General features: G+C 36.7%; 1 protein-coding gene across 2 annotated transcripts in view; it reads left to right on the forward strand.

The window, feature by feature from the left end:
• The window catches only part of IPMK (inositol polyphosphate multikinase), a 46,515-nt gene that overhangs the window by 18,434 nt on the left and 11,031 nt on the right, over positions 1 to 17,050 (forward strand). The window contains exons 2-3 of one of the 2 annotated variants that reach the window (XM_037062759.1): positions 1,601 to 1,695; positions 6,736 to 6,832. In XM_037062759.1, coding sequence (XP_036918654.1) covers positions 1,601 to 1,695; positions 6,736 to 6,832 — 192 coding nt within the window. The remainder of the gene's footprint in view (positions 1 to 1,600; positions 1,696 to 6,735; positions 6,833 to 17,050) is intronic. The other variant, XM_037062760.1, reaches the window with a different exon arrangement.

The raw sequence follows: 17,050 nt of genomic DNA on the forward strand, positions 1-17,050 counted from the left end.
GTGTAGGAGAACAGTTGGACCAAATAATCTGTAAGGACTGTTGTCTCTAATTCATCCTGCCACATCACACTGTTGTCTACAGTCAAGCTGATTTTTGCTTGCCTGATAAAATATTTGTTTAATGGGAGGTGTACCTGTATGTAGACTAGGTGCCTGCCCGAAGAGAAGCTGCCAAGGTTCTCTCCTCATTTACAAATTTTCCATGTCCCCCATCTTTTGGAATTAAGTTCATCAAGGTTTCTTTTCATCTACCACTCTCCATTAGCCCATAGAAATTGTCTCTTACTGTGGGGGAGAAAGTCTTTCTGGTTCTACGTATCACAACCTTCAGGATTAGAATTTCTCTTCACCAATTTTTAGTTATATTAGGCTACATCTTAAAAGTTCCCAAATCCTTTGCTTATCAACTAATCTTATATCTTATATCTAAGTATTAACCCATATGGATTAATGCTTACCTATCCTACATCTAGGTATTAAAATCAATAACTTGAGACTGTAGTCTTAAATTGAGACTCTGCTTCTGTTGATTAAATTCTGCATTTTTATCATAATTAAAATTTTTCTACATTTGAAAAATAGAGAGGTGGGGGAGGGTAGGGGGATGAATGGTGATGGAAGGAAATGACTTGTACACAATACAGTGTACATACAGATGATGTGTTGTGGAATTGTGCACCTGAAACCTGTAATTTTGTTAACCAGTGTCACCTCAATAAGTTCATTTAAAAAAAGAAGAAAAGGAAGAAAAAAATTCTGATTCTTGTCAATAGCAATAGAAACTTAAGTAGCATACTTTATTAAAGTTATAAATAGATTTATTTGAGCCTTATTGTGTTTTAACTGGCATGATTTTGTAAAAACTCAATATATGGAAATTTAAGATTTTAACATAAATTTAGGAATGAGTCTTTGTGGTATAGGGATAGGGCCAGTGCTAGTACATAGATATGACTTGAGAAAAAGGCTCCGTCTTTTAGAAAAAGGGCAGATTATAAAAAGGTGACCGTTCCTGCTCCAGATTCGGTGCCCTGACTTTTCCCCTTGGCTAGGTGCCCTCATTCTATCTCTACAGCTGTACACAGTGCATCTAAATCAAGAAAAAAAATTATTTGCTTTCTTATAACAGATAAGAGAAAAATACAAAGTAGCAGGTTCATATAGGACTACTGTTAACATTTTTTTCTCTTTATAAAGGTGAGATCAGCTTTTGCTGCTCCTGCTTTTAACTCGCGTCTTATTAAACTATAAATTAACATCTCCCAAAAAGTCTGTTACTGAAGAATTTCTATAAAAATTTATACATATTTATTAGAAAGTCTAGGTGGCTGTAAGGGGAATAGTTGGAGACAACAAGCTATTTAGAATTTGTGTTCTGGTGCTTTGCATATAACAAGCACGGAAACATACTGGTTGAATGTTAAAATTTCTGAAATAAATAAAAAGAAACCCTTCAGTTTATGAAAGTGGTTTATCTGTAACTTCAGGAACAAATCTATATCTATCCTAGGACACAAGATACACAATTATTAAAGCATTAACAAATATGTGATTAGCAACAAATATGTAAATATTAACAATATTCAATTTTTGTTCTTAGGTATCTTGCAACATCCAGATGGCACAGTTTTGAAACAGCTACAGCCACCTCCAAGGGGTCCTAGAGAGCTAGAATTCTATAATATGGTAAGTGAGGTAAGATTTGTTTTGTTGTACTCCAAGTGTTTTTCAGTTTTCTGGCAAGGCAGATTTAACATCTAATACACATATTACTAGGAACACTTTTTAGAACATTCACATTGTTTCACAATCGCCACCTCTGTCTAGTTATGAAAGATGTTCATTTGAAAGATTTTCTTTGAAAGAAAACCCTGTTACTTTGAAGACATGATGCCCTGGTTCTTCACTCCTCCCAGTCCCTGGCACCCACCAGTCTGCTTATACGATCGATATGTGACCTTTTGTGTCTAGCTTCTTTTCAGTGTAATATTTTTTAAGGTCCATCTACATTGCAGTTTACAATAGTAAACTACATTGTAGTTTATAATTTGATCATGATCATGTCAAAGTAAAGGGTGGTCCCAGGATTTGAATGCAGTTGGTGTAGCTCTAGAACATATGCTTTTGACTTATACTTTGTTTCTTTTTATGACTAATATTGCATTATACTTACACACCACATTTTGTTTATCCATTCATCCATTGGTGGACCTTTGGGTTGTGTTTTGGCTTTTGTAAGTAAAGCTTCTTTGAACATTCATGTACAGTATTTGTTTGAGTATCTATTTCCAATTTTGGGGGTACATAGCTAGGACTGGAATTGGTGGGTCCTACAATAATTCCTTATTATCTTTTTGAGGGACTGTCAAAGTGTTTCCCAAAGTGGCTGTACCATTTTACATTTCCACCAGCAGTGTATGAGGGTTTTAATTTCTCTGCATCCTCATGAGTACTTCTTACGTCTCCCCCCTGCCTCCCCTTAATGGCCATCTGAGTGAATGTATTTCTCTTAATGATGTTGGACATTTTTTCATGTATTTAGTGATTATATGTAAATCTCGGGAGTAATGTCTGTTGAGATCCTTTGTTCATTTCTTCATTGGGTTGTCTTTTTTATTTAGTTGTAGGAGTTCTGTACATATTCTAGAAACAAGTTCCTGATCAGGTTTTTGATTTGCAGATATTTTTCCCCATTCTTTCTTTGGGTTGTCTTTTCACTTTTTTGATGTATTTTGAAAATATTTTTAAATATTAATATTTTTAAATATTAAAGTTCAATGTATCTGTTTTCTTTTGTCACTTGTGTGTTTGGTGTCATATCTAAAGTCATGAAGATTTATGCTTATGTTTTTGTCTAAATTTTATGGCTTTAGCTCTTAAGTTTAGGTACAAGCAAAAAAATACGTGCTAAAGTGAAAATACAAGTATTGTTATAAATGCTTTACCACTATTAACTCATGGAAGCCTCACAGCTATCTGTGAGGTAGGTACTGCTGGGGCCCTCATTTTATACATGCTCACTCTAAGGCATACTTAGTTTAAATAATTTGATCATGATCATGCCAAAGTAAAGGGTGGTCCCCAGATTTGAGTGCCGTTGGTGTAGCTCTAGAACATATGCTTTTGACTGATACATACTGCCTGTTTTGAAGAAATTATTTTATATTTACTCTATAAAAAGTCTTGTACATAATTTGCTGGATTTATTCTAGGTACCTTATTTTCTATTTCAATTGTAAGCAATATTTTTTGAATTAAGTTTTCAAATGAATGCTAAAATATAAGAATGAAACAGGTATTTGTCTAGTGTTCTTACATCTGGTAATCTTGCTGAACTATTTTTAACTCGTATTTATCTGAGATTGTGTAACAGTTTTGATTATTTTCTTTTTTTTAAAAAAATTTTATTTATTTATCTTTAGAGGGGAAGGAGAGTGGGAGAGAAACATCAATGTATGGTTGCCTTTTGTGCGTCCCCTGCTGGTAGTTAGCCTGCCGGGAACTGGCCTACAACCCAGGCATGTGCCCTGACTGGGAATCGAACCGCGATCGTCTGGTTCGCAGGCCCATGCTCAATCCACTGAGCTACGACAGCCAGGGCAGTTTTGATTATTTTCTATAGAGACAATTATATCTTTTGTGATTGGAGGTTTTGTTTGTACCTTTTGAATCGATATACTTCTGTCAAGGACTTCGAGTTCAGGGCTCAATAGAAGCTGTGATGGGGGGATTTTTTCCTCTCATACAACAAAGTGCTTTTAACATTTCCCCGCTAAAGTATGTTTCTCTTTTTAGGGTTTGGTGGATACTTCTTTGTAGGTTAAGGAAATTGTCTTTTGCTTGAGTTAAGGTTCTATCAGTAAACAAATGATGTTTGCTGCTAATTTAATAAAGGGATTTTTGACAAAGGTGTCATCAGAGTTTAAGGTCACCTGCAAGAGAGAATGCTGCAACATCCCTGGGCCTGTAAGGACAAGGAGAGGGTGTGTACTGGAACGCGGGGAAGGTAACTTTATGAGAAGATAGGAATTGATAGGGAACTAGAGGAGTAAATAACCTGACTTCAACTCTTCTACCTTTACTCTCACACCAGTGAGAGACAATGACAAGTGGGCAGGGGACCCCATTGATGCCCTTGATTCAGGTCAGCTTCTTGGGTAGAATACCGTGGAAGTGGAAAAGAGAAGTTATATAGCATCCCTTCTATTTTATTTCAGAAAACACTTTAGAGTATGCCTAGGTATTGAATATATTTCAGCTACTTTTTTTGTATCTATTGAAATGATCATATGTGTTTCCTCCTTTAATCTATTAATGTCATAAATGCCATAATCTAATGGCATGATAATCTAATGTCATATCATCTTTCATTTTTTGTAATAAAACCTATTAGGACCTGTTTTTTCGTTTTTAGTAATATACATTACTGAATTTTGTTTTCAAGCATCTTCAAATTTTTTAGAGTTATGCTTTATCAATGAGATTGAACTATTTTCTTCACATATTTTCCTTGTTTGGTTTTGATATCAAGTTTCTTTAACTTCATAAAATGAGCTGAGGAGCATTTCTTGTTGTGGAAGACTTTGTATCACACAGGGATTTTGTTCCTTAAAGGCTTGATAGAACAGGTATAAATTCATCAGAGTCTTTTCCCCATTTTCTCTTTATTCCTTTTCTCCTTTCTATCCTTCCTTTTCCCTTTAATTCTTTTCTTTGTTCCTGGCAAGGATTATATTTTTAACCAGTGATTTGGTTTCTTAAATGTCCTGAGTTTTTATTTGTTAATGTGATAGTAAAAACATAATTAATTGGGTTTTTATAAAAAATTGCCCAGTTGGTAAAGTTTTTTTATAGTATTCTTAAAAATCTCTGCTGTGTCTAGTTGTGACTCTCTTTTTATTCCTCATATTGTTGTTGATATTTCTCTTTTTCTCAATCAGTGTGGCCACCAGCTTTCTTGCAGTGTGGTGGGAAGAGAGAAGGATGCCAGGGTTGTTTTTTTTTTTTTAGCCTCACCTGAGGAAATACACACATATGTGTGTGTGTATGTGTGTGTGTAAATTAATTTATTTTAGAGAGAGAAGAATGAGACAGAAAGAGAAACATTGACTGATTGCCTCTGGTACGTGACCTGACTAGGGATCAAACCCACAACTTTTTAATACTTACATGCTCCAACCAACTGAGCCACCTGGCCAGAACAGATGCTAAGGTTTTTAACTATTCAGTATTTAGACTTTTATTTATCTCCCTATTTCAGTGTAACTTTGTCCTCATCTATGTCTGAACCTGAAGTTCAGAGAGAGACCCTTTGATTCAAGTCTTAAGTGTGGACCTCTATGAAACCCACACATCACTGTTTAGCTTAACACTTTGGTTGCCTCTTTATTTTAAATGCCTATGAATTTATTTTTTTCCCTTGGGAATTCAGCCATGCATTTTTAAAATATTTGTTATATTTTTTCCTACATTTCTAAGTAGAAAGGCTTTTAAGTTACCTTGTCTGGCATGTTGTAGTGAGTGCCAGTTCTAGTACTGTAAAAAAAATATTTAAAAAGAACAAGTGTACCTCTCTGTCATGTAATTCTTTTATATTTTTCACTTATAAATATATCATGGACTTCTTTAGGTCAGTACATAGAGATGTACTTGGGTCCTCCCGTCTTGTTACATCACGAGCATTGCCCTCACTGTCACTGGGCCAGGAACAGAGGGATAATAAAGTACGCCCTGCTCTTAATTACTTTGGCTTGGAAGTGACTACTATCACTTCGGCTCACTTTTCAGCAGGGGAGGCTGGGAAATACAGTGCATCACATGGGTTATTTGGTGAGTCACCTGAGTTTATTCTTTAGAGCTCTGTTGTATGTAACTACTTGGCATGAAAATGGTTTCACATATATAAGCATTCTAATACTAAGATTTCATAAGCATTTTACAGCAGTGAACTTTATGGCTTTAGATAATTAGGTAGACCATATTTGAAATATTTAATGAAATAAAATACCTTACTAGTCGTTTTTAAAACAAAATATTTTCTTTTTACTCCTCATCAAGGAAGAAGATTAAGAAGCTAGTTCCAGGATATCTAGACATTTCTAGTATTTCCTAGAATTATTACTGCTTATAAATCAAGGAATTAGATGAGCAAAGATTAGATGTACAATACATTGAGCTAATGGGTATATATTTTTTAAAAAGGTAAAATCACAATTCCCTTATAGATATAAAACAAGTGTGTGTTAAAGATTTTGTGAAACCTATTATTTAATGAGGGAACCAGGTAGATGTTAAAACTGGTTCAAAAGAAAAATCAAAGAAGCAAAATTTTACATGGACTAAAGGGAAATTGAAATGAAGTCATATATGGACACAAAACTCTTCCCTTCCACAGGGGATGGATGGAAGTCCATAGAACTTTCTCTGGACAGACTTTATTTGCAGGTATATGGACAAGAATTATTTTGCATTTACTAAGAGTTATTTACAGCTTGCTTTTGTAAAATAGTTCAAGGGCAATAAAAGGCTAGAATTAGATCATCAAGTATGTGTTCTAAACAATATGTAGTTTTCATTGGAAACAGAGTACCCTTTTTTGCTTATTCAGATTTACTTCCAGTTGAAATTCGTGCCAGATAAATTATGATCATCAGTATTATTTCAGTTGCGAAATGTGTAGGGTAATTATAGAGCAGTATAAGAAACTAACATGCAAGTTATATTTTCCTATTTCAGGTTTATGCTGCTGATTGTACTGATGGTGTTCTTTTAGAGCTACGAAAATATTTGCCAAAATATTATGGCATCTGGTCACCTCCCACTGCACCAAATGGTAATTTCTTTTCCTAAAAATTTATATTTTAGTTTTAATTCAGGACAGTGGCTTTTTAAAAAGACTTTATATAAAAGTAAGCCTAGTATTATAAAAACAGAATACATGTGTGTTTTCCTTCCTAATCATTCCCTACTTTTGCTCTTTAAAACTAGTTTATTAAATGGCATATACAAGTTAATGATCAGTGTGTTATAATTAAATGAAAATAATGTGTACCAAATACTGTATTAATTTACAGATGTTCTTTTTTCCTGCTATTTAGGCAATCTCCTTTTTTGCATTTTGAAAATGAAAAAAATCAGGAAGTATATTTTCTTTGCATAACTTCCCCCTGTCTCCTATCTCACTCTTTCATCCTCCTCCCACTGGGCTTTAAATTGCAATGTTTTTAAAAATACCAGTAAGTTTCATAGAGGGCAAACTGTGATCTATGTAAGAGCACAGCAATTCTCTCTCTTAATATGAGTTAATACTTGAAGCTGTATTCGCCACTTCAGGGCCTTTGACTGAGCAGACAATTTAATTAAACAAACAGCTCAACTGTGCAGCTATTGAAAGTTCATGAATAAGGTAAGAGTTTCAAAGTTGACTGAGTTGAAGAATAACCCATAGGCCTGTTAAAATGCGAATTAATAGGCTTAATGCCCAGACATTTTGATTATGCAGATTTATGTTGGAGTTCAGTGATATGGTTGTTAAATAAAAACTGTAAGCTTTTTAAATGTAGATAGTACTTGAACTATAGTTTGAGAATTGGAAAGAAGGAAGCTCCAGTTTGAGCTTGTTCTTTTCCTCAGTTCTTTGTCTTCCTTGGATTCATTGACTGTGTGTCTAGTTTCATTAATAGGGAATCATTATATCTCCCTGTGAGTATCCTCAGATAATAGTAAATCCATGGTTCCTCTGGGTATATAGGATTCTCCTGTACTACTGCCATATGGAGGGGGAAAAAAGTAAGCCTAGGCTTCCTCTCCTTCCTTCCCTTATCGTCCCTTCTGTCTTATCTTAGCTCCAGATACCTGTTTGTGATTCAGATCAGCATGTTGCTTAAATTATTTTACATATTATGATCATAAGAATTTCTGTTTGAATATAAGATAGCTACATTTCAATTTACTTTGCTACTGATTGATGTTTAATTTAGAGCAAATCATTATTCCTCAAGAAAGTAACATTGAAAGATTAACAAAGGTTGCCAAGGATATTAGATTAAAATATCTAGATAATTAAATGCCTATTTTTTTAATTTTTTAAAAAAATATTTTATTTATTTATCTTTAGAGGGGAAGGGAGGGAGAGAGGGAGAGAAATATCAAAGTATGGTTGCCTCTGCCGAGGATACACAGTGTATTGTGTGTCCCCTGCCAGGAACTGGCCTGCAACCCAGGCATGTGCCCTGACTGGGAATCGAACTGCGATCCTCTGGTTCGCAGGCCTGCGCTCAATCCTTAAATGCCTATTTTTAAAAGATTGTTTAGAAGGGGTAGAATAACTGAGCAAACATCTTCTTTACTTTGAAAAGTGGAGTATACAGAAAACTTGGATAAGAGAAAAGGTAGTTTTATTAAAAATCATTTTATAATTTAGGATCAGTAGCACATGATTTAAAAATTGATGGATTGTTAGCAGTCAACAACCTTATATGTCTTCCATACTAAATAACGTTGAGGGACACCTGTGCTATACAAGAAGAGCAGTCAAAGACTGCTGAAGACCATTGAAGTCAAAAGACTTGGCTTATTTCTTGCTTACTTCCAAGTTTTGTGAACATGGTTAATTTGTTAACCTTTTTTGAGATCTATTTTTTCATCAGTACATTTCCACATAGAGTTGTGGAACTGTAGGTTATGTTATGTGAGAATGCTTTGCAAACTCTAATACTTTTATTTGAATATGACTGGAAATACTGGTGCTACTGAGATGAGAAGATGAGATGAGGAAAGTGAGAGGAGAAAATGGAAATAGAAGGGGAAAAGGGGGCAGGGAACTAAAAGTGTACGTGTATGGAGTGGTTCAGTATAAGAACAATTGTCTCGGGATTTCCTTTCCTTTCCTGCTTTGTTGGCTCTGGTCAAGAAGTTGGACAAAACTGTTGCTTCATGCAGGTTGTTTAACTTTCATTTTGTTGGAGAGAGTTCATGGACTCATCTTTCTGTTTTTATCCTTTTAACTATAAAAGAAACAAAGAGAAGACCAGAAACCTTTTTACATGTTTAGCCCACAGGATTGTGAAAATAGAGTTGACCCTTGAACAGTGTGTTGGGGTGATGACCCCACCCCCCACCTTCCCACACAGCCAAAAATCTGTGTACAATATTTTCCACTCCCCAAAACTTAACTAATAGTCTTCTGTTGCCTAGAAGCCTTACTGATAATGTAACACATATTTTGTATGTTACATGTATTATGTACTGTATTCTTACAATAAAGTAAACTAGGGGAAAGAAGATGTTATTAAGAAAGTCATAAGGAAGTATATTTACAGTACTTATTGAAAAACTCTTAAGTGGATTGACCTGCATACTTCAAACCCCTGTTGTTCAAGGGTCAACAGTATATTCTTCAATTTTAGTAGGATACTGTTGTTTGTATTACTGTACTTTACATAGCATTAAGTTAGTGACATAATTTATTTACTGATCCTTTGTTTTTATTTGGGCACCTTATGTGGTTAGGTTAGAGTTCTATAAGGCTTGATATGGTTCTTATAATCTAAAGTAGTAAAATGCAGAAAGCACCTACCAATTTGGGGGGTAAATTATTGTAACTTGAGAGAAATATCTTTTAAATTTTCTGAGTTTTCCTGAGAGAAAATTTACATACCATAAAACTCACCCCTTAAAAAAATTTATTTGCTAGAGGGGAAGGGAGCTGGAAAGAGGGAGGGGAACATTCATAGGTTGCCTCTCAAATGCCCCCAACCAGGGACCTTGCCTGCAGCTGGGCATGTGCCCTGATCAGAAATTGAACCAGCAAGCTTTCAGTTTGCAGGACAGTGTCCAACCCACTGAGCCACATCAGTTAGGGGAAAACTCACCCATTTAAAGTGTACAATTAAGTAAATTTTAGTGTATTTATAGAATTGTATAATTGTCACTATTAGCTAATTGTAGAACACGGCCAATGGAAGTCTTTTTTAAGATAGAAGCATTTATTGGACATTATCGTTGAAGATTTTGGGCTAGCTAAATGTATTAAATTTTATTTGTACCTGTGTATAAACACACAAATTCCTAGTACATGTACCATCAGCAACCTTTTGTTGATAGTTATTTGGAAGGCTAGAAAAAGTTTGCTTAAGAGGGTTTAAGCAAATTGAGAATTCTCAAATATAATGTCCAGCCTGATTGATCGTAGGATTTTGGATCCAGTTACTGGTCAGGTTTTAGGAAGCATATACTGACATTAGCTGGCCTGCATGTCTGTTCCCTTTCTCCCTCTTTACCCCAAATTTAGAGGCTCGGTGTCTCTCTCTCTTTTTTTTAAAGATATTTATTTATTTATTTATTTATGTATAGGCAGAAGGGAAGGGAGGAATGAGAGAAACATCAGTGTATGGTTGCTTCTCACATGCCGCCAACTGGGGACCTGGCCTGCAACCCAGGCTTATGCCCTGACTGGGAATTGAACTTGTGACCCCTTGGTTTGCAGGCCAGCATTTAATCCACTGAAACACATCAGCCAGGGCTGTACTTGTAATTCTTCTTTCATCTTCTGCTGTGCTCAGAATTGACTGATGATTGCTGTGAAAAGCACAAGCAAGGCTTCCTGTTTTTCCATTTGGCTTCATAGTTGGGCAGGTGTTTTCCACCTGGCCTTTTCTTCTTTTTGGGAGCTGTAGAAATAAAGATGATAGCCAATGCCTGTATACTTTCTAGTTATGGTGGGAAGAGCTTGATGAAACTTGGAACCCATGTTCTCATAATTTATACAATCAATGATGCTCATTAATAGGAGGGCTAAATGAGCTTTCCTTCAACTCCCTAGGTACCATCTTCCTTGTCTTTCTTTAAAGCAGGGGTGTCGAACTTATTTTCACTGGGGCCCCTGTCAGCCTCGAGGTTGCCTTCAAGGGGCCAAATGTAACTTTAGGACTGTATAAATGTAACTACTCCTTAACAGTTAAACGAGAGCTTGGTGCTGCTGCCAGGTAGAAACAAGGTGCCAGGTCTGATAAAACAAGGTGGAGGGCTGGATTCGGCCCTCGTGACTTGTGTCGGCCACCTGTCCTTTAAAGGAACTAGTTATCTCATCTTTACTATATAGTTATAGTTATTTCAGTTTTCCACAATTTCAGGTGTTTACATTTTTTTCTCCTTTGATACTGAGAAATTGTCTGCTTGTCAGAGTGTGAGGACTGTATTCCAACAGTAGTTTAAGATAATTATATTTATCATATATCTTAAATGGAAACTGTATTTAAAATACACAAGCTTTCTTCATTCTTAGTAATGCATAATCTTACACTGTCTTCAACAGCATGGAGTATATAAACCTTGGTACATGGTGACCATGTCATTGGTCAAGCCACTGAGAAATCTTACTGAATAGTCTGCTTATGACAGCATGAAGTGGTATGTTTTGCCTTATCTGTAGTTATTTTCATGGTCTTTATCTCAAAAATTAAGGAACTATAGAAATTCTATACATACTTTCCACAAATTAATAGATACATAATAGATTTATCTCTTACAGCCATACCCTCTTAAACTTAACTATATTTCTAGTTAGGGTAACCTCTTGTAATGAACTTCGTATGTTTATAAAAAGTGTATGTCCTTTTATTTCTTATACAAGTACCAAGACTAAGCCTTTTAAAAATACAGATTTTATTGATTATGCTATTACATTTGCCCTATTTTTTTTCCTCCACTTTATTCCCCTCCGCCCTGCACCTTCCCTCCTACTATCATTCCTTCCCAACCCCTTAGTTTGTGTCTTTGGATCATACATATAGTTCCCATTTCCTATACTGTTCTTAACCTCCCCCTGTCTATATTGTACCCACCAATTATGCCTCTTATTCCCTGTACCTTTTCCCCCATTCTCCCCACTTCCCCTCTCTATTGATAACCCTCCATCTGATCTACTTCTCTGTGATTCTGTTCCTGTTCTAGTTATTTGCTTTTTGTTTTTGTTTTTTAGATTCAGTTATTGATACTTTTGAGTTTGTTGTCATTTTACTGTTCATAGTTTTGATCTTCTTCTTAAATAAGTCCCTTGAACATCTAATAAAATAAGGGCTTGGTGATGATGAACTCCTTTACCTTGACCTTAAATGAGAAGCACTTTATCTGTCCTTCCATTCCAAGTGAAAGCTTTGCTGGGTAGAATAATCTTGGTTATAGGCCCTTGCCTTTCATGATGTTGAATACTTCTTTGTAGCCCCTTCTTGCCTGCAAAGTTTCTTTTGAGAAGTCAGCTAGTAGCCTTATGGGAACTCCTTTGTAGGTAATGGTCTCCTTTTCTCTTGCTGCTTTTAAGATTCTCTCTTTATCTTTAATCTTGGGTGATATAATTTTGATGTGCCTTGGTGTGTGCTTTCATGGGTCCAACGTCTTTGGGATGCTCTGAGCTCTTAGACTTCCTGGAAGTCTATTTCCTTTGCCAGATTGGCAAAGTTCTCCTTCATTTTTTTTCCAGTAAGTTTTCCATTTCTTGCTCTTCCTGTTCTTCTTCTGGCACCCCTGTGATTTAGATGTTGGAACATTTGAAGATGTCCCAGAGTTTCCTAAGCCTCTCATTTTTTCTCATTCTTGTTTCTTCATTCTGTTCTGGTCGAATGTTTATTTCTTCCTTCCTCTCCAAAGCATTGATTTGAGTCCTGGTTTCTTTCTCTTCGCTGTTGGTTCCCTGTATATTTTCCTTTATTTCACTTTGCATAGCCTTCACTTTTTCCTCTGTTTTACTACCATACTCAACCATTTCTGTGAGCACCCTGATTATCAGTGTTTTCAGCTTTCCATCTCTAATAGATTGTCTATCTTTTAGTTCTGTTTTGGGGACTTTGATCTGTTCTTTCATTTGGGCCGTATTTTTTTTTTGAAAGGGAGCGTTAGGTATTTGCCAGGGTAGGGCAACCCACTTGGCAGCCATGTGGCGCTGTATGTGGAGGAGAGGTCCGAGAGGGAACAGTGCTGCTTGCTCAGCTCCTGTCCGGCTTTCAGTCACTTCTCCCGCTACCCACAGGCAAATTTGGATTTTCTGGTGCTGATTCTTGGGTGGGTTGGCTTGTGTACCTTCTATAACCCAGTGGGTCTCCCCAGTGAACTTTCCTGTAAGGCTGGAAATTTCTCCCACTGCCACAACCCCCACAGGTTTTTATAGCCAGAGGTTTTGAGGCTTTATTTCCCTAAGCCAGAACCCTGTGTTTCATGGTCTGTCTCACTCCCAGTTTTTAATCCTGGTTTATCCACATGCACATGTGTGACCACCCAGTCTGCCAGCTGCCACCTTGCCTGCCCAGGTCCTCCAGCCTCACTTCGCCCACCCGGGCCTCCAGCCACTGCCTTGCCATGGGTCCTCTCTACCTGGGCTGCCTGTCTCTGCCCCTCCTACCAGTCTGAATGAATGTTTCTTCTTTAACTCCTTGGTTGTCAGATTTCCGTACAGTTTGATTTTCTGGCAGTTCTGATACTTTTTTGTTTTTAAATTTGTTGTCCTTCCTTTGGTTGTGCAAGGAGGCAGAGTGTATCTACCTATGCCTCCATCTTGGCTGGAAGTTCAAGACTAAGCCTTTTGGAATATTATGGAGTCGCTCTCTTAGATATGAGGTTCACAAATGCCAGTCCTTGGACCTCTTACAGACCCACTTCATCAGGATCTATTGTCCTGAATAGAGCTTTCCAGAATTTGAAAAAGTAAATCAAGTTATTATGCTGTCTATCTTTATGATTTGTATATACATATATGTGTGTGTATATGTAAAAACCAGCTCTCTTCATTTTTTTAATATTCAAAATTCTACCTTTATGTGCAGATTACCTGTAAAATAATATCATAATTATTTTCTAAGATATTTTCCAGATATCAGGTTAATGTAATTTATTTTCTTAACCTCAATCAGAATGAACCTAAAGTATTCCAAATATGACATTTATCTTATTCTTAGTCCATTATACTTTTTGAATGAGTTTTAGAACTTATTTTCTGTTGGCCTAACAATTGAAAAATACCGAACAATATATATCCAGAGATGCCCAGCTGAAAAAGCGTCCCTTTTTATTCAGCGTGTGGTATTGCCTCGTGAGGCTTCCCTTAGTCAAATGCCTTAAACTCTAGAGAGAGAATTTGCTATTAGCAGTTTTCAGAGAGGATTAGTATTCAGACTTATTTCTAGTGATGATGACCTATAGAAAATTTAGTAAAGATCTCAAGACTAATATTATGCCCCATTTTCCTATTTAGTACCTATTTCATTGAAAAGCACCTGTGGCAAGCTGCTAGATACAGAACATCACACACTTTCTTAAAAACTCTACATCTCCAGAACTTTTGGTGTTTATAACCTAGAAGGTAAGATAGAAATGAGGATCTGAAATTTTTACCTTCAACTTAAAAAAAACTGAGGCTGGAGATCTTAAAGAAAACACTAAACCAACTCTCACTAAATCTTAACCTAAGGGTCATTTACTTAAAACTAATAAACAATAATCTAGCAGTTCTTTGAGAATTCTAATCACATAAAACATATCAAGAACCTGAAAGTAAGGTAAAGAAAAACACATTTGACTAGTAAAAGAAGAAAAAGTTAAATAAAACACTCAGGTTTATGTACTGAAGGAGTGACTCAATTTAGTGTAGTGTGAGGAAGGCCAAGCCCAAAGCTCTACTGGGCAGTAGGAATGAGAAGGGCAAACACTCATTCATTCAGTGAACATATATTGTATCCCTGTCATATAAGGGAGGACCAAAAAACCTGGAATTATCTTCTGGAGGGCAGGCCCCTTTTAGTACTAGCCTCCCCTGTACTAGAACACTAGGTGAGTATTCTAGAAACCCATCTGGTACACCAGTGTACCAGCTGGTGGTGTTGTGAGAGGCTGCATTCAGCGTCAGTGAATTTTTTTGGAAGACTTTCAGTGCAGTTGTCCATTTTATGATGGGTGATTTACCAATATACCTGCCCATACTGTGATGAGTGTTCAGCAGTTTTTGACCAAAAAATGGCATGACCCTTATGCCCCACCCTCCCTCTTCACTTGATCTCAACCCAGACAACTTTATTTTGTTTTCCCTGGATGAAGAAAGTTTTCAAAGGGAATCGTTTTGCTGGTGTGGAAGAGGTAAAACCAAAAACAGCGGAAGCACTAAAAAGCATCAAAATTGCTGAGTTCGAAACCTGTTTTGAGCAGTGGAAAAAATGTCTCAATTGGTGGATTGCACTAAGTGAAGAGTACTTTGAAGGTGACTGGCATTTAAACATGTAAACATAAATACACAGTTTTTTTGAATTCTGTTTTTGGGAGAAGATACCCCTTCATATATAGAGTTTTCATTTGCATTTTCCTTCCTCCCAAGAAGAAAAGGAAGGAGTAGGGATTTTATATTCAGATTTGCTTTATTCTACTATAGCTTCTATTGTTTCTATCTCATTGTGTAAAAAAAGTTTATTGCTTTTTAAATCATTATCAAATTGGCAAGCAGAAAATAATGACCCTGTTCTGAAATACAGATGCTGTGATAGTCAGCTAGGTTTGCTCACTATCTCCATACTCTCTCATTAGTGAGCCTCACCTCACTGACACTTGTAGGATCTCATGAGTAAGGGAAATTAATGATGATCATTTTTTTAATGCAGTGATCTACTGCATTGGGACCTAAGTCTTTTTTGGTATTTGAAATAAAAGCCTTGTTACTGAAATTTTTATACAGCTATAGAGAGAGAATGAATCAGTTTCTTTCTCTTTTGTTCAAAGTCATTGGGAGATGGGAGGAGAGAATCTGAAAGGGACTGCCCTGTGCTGCTTCCTTTTCCATCTTCTCATCCTATCTGTGAATATCTTTTAGTTTTTATTTTTTAAGATGTATTTTAGAGAGGGTGGAAAGGAGGGAGGCAGGGAGAGAAACATTGATGTGCAAGGGATATATCAATCAGTTCCCTCTTACACGCCCCCAACTGGGGATCTGGCCTGCAGTCCAGACATGTGCCCTGACTGGCGATTGAACCAGTGACCTTTTGGTTCGCAGGCTGGCACTCAATCTGCTGAGCCACAGCAGCCAGGGTGGTGATTATCTTTTAAAGCACAGGAGCTGGAGTGGGGGATATTCCCGATCGTCCCATTGCCTTTCACTGTTAGCATTTATTGTCTGCGCCCAGACTTTTTGTTATCTCTTACCCAGTGGAAGATGTCTGTTTGTAAGATCCTTTCTTTAAAATTTGAAGGGTTCTTGTATGCCAGTGCAGGTATCTTAGGCTACAGTCCCTTTTTTTGTTATATTTGGGCTTGACTTCACCTAGTTCTTTCTGCACAGTCATACATCTCCCCCCACCATCTTCCTTTGGCTAAGGGATGCAGTGTATCTATTTTTTACCTTTCAATCTGTTTCTTAAACTTAAGGGGTTTCTCACTTTTGGTTCAGTACTTTTGGTTATCATTTAATAACTATGCTAATTTTAGTTATTAAATTACAAGTCTCTTGATGGGCACTTAGGCTCTTCCATAGGGGTGCGTATATTCTTTAAAATTAATATTTTGGGTTTCTTCAGGTGTTTTCCCAGAAGACATCTGGCCATAAGGCATTTTCACTTTTAATTTGTTTGGAACCTCCGTGCTGGTTTCCGGAGTGGCTGTACCAATGTACCTTCCCACCAACTGTAGACAAGGGTTCCCTTTTCTCCACGTCTAGCATTTGTTTGCTGATTTATTTATTTATTCATTCATTCATTTAATCATCATTGGAGGGCATGCTTATTGATTTTTTTTAGGGGAAAAGAAGGGAGGGAGAAAGAGAGGGAGAGATTGGTCGCCTTTCTCGTGCCTTGATGGGGGAAAGAACCCGCAACCCAGATATGTGCCCTGACTGGGAATTGAATGTAAGACCTTTTGGTTTGCGGGAGGATGCCCAACCAACTGAGCCACACTAGCCAGGGCTGTTGATTTATTGATGGTAGTCATTCTAATAGATGTGAGGTGGTATCTCATTGTGGTTTTGATTTTCATTTCTCTGATAATTAGTGATGCGAGCAACTTTTCATATGTCTATTGGCCCTCA

Source organism: Sturnira hondurensis, unplaced genomic scaffold (assembly GCF_014824575.4).
Source record: "Sturnira hondurensis isolate 20B ecotype Veracruz unplaced genomic scaffold, ASM1482457v3 Scaffold0014302, whole genome shotgun sequence".
Lineage (NCBI taxonomy): Eukaryota > Metazoa > Chordata > Mammalia > Chiroptera > Phyllostomidae > Sturnira > Sturnira hondurensis.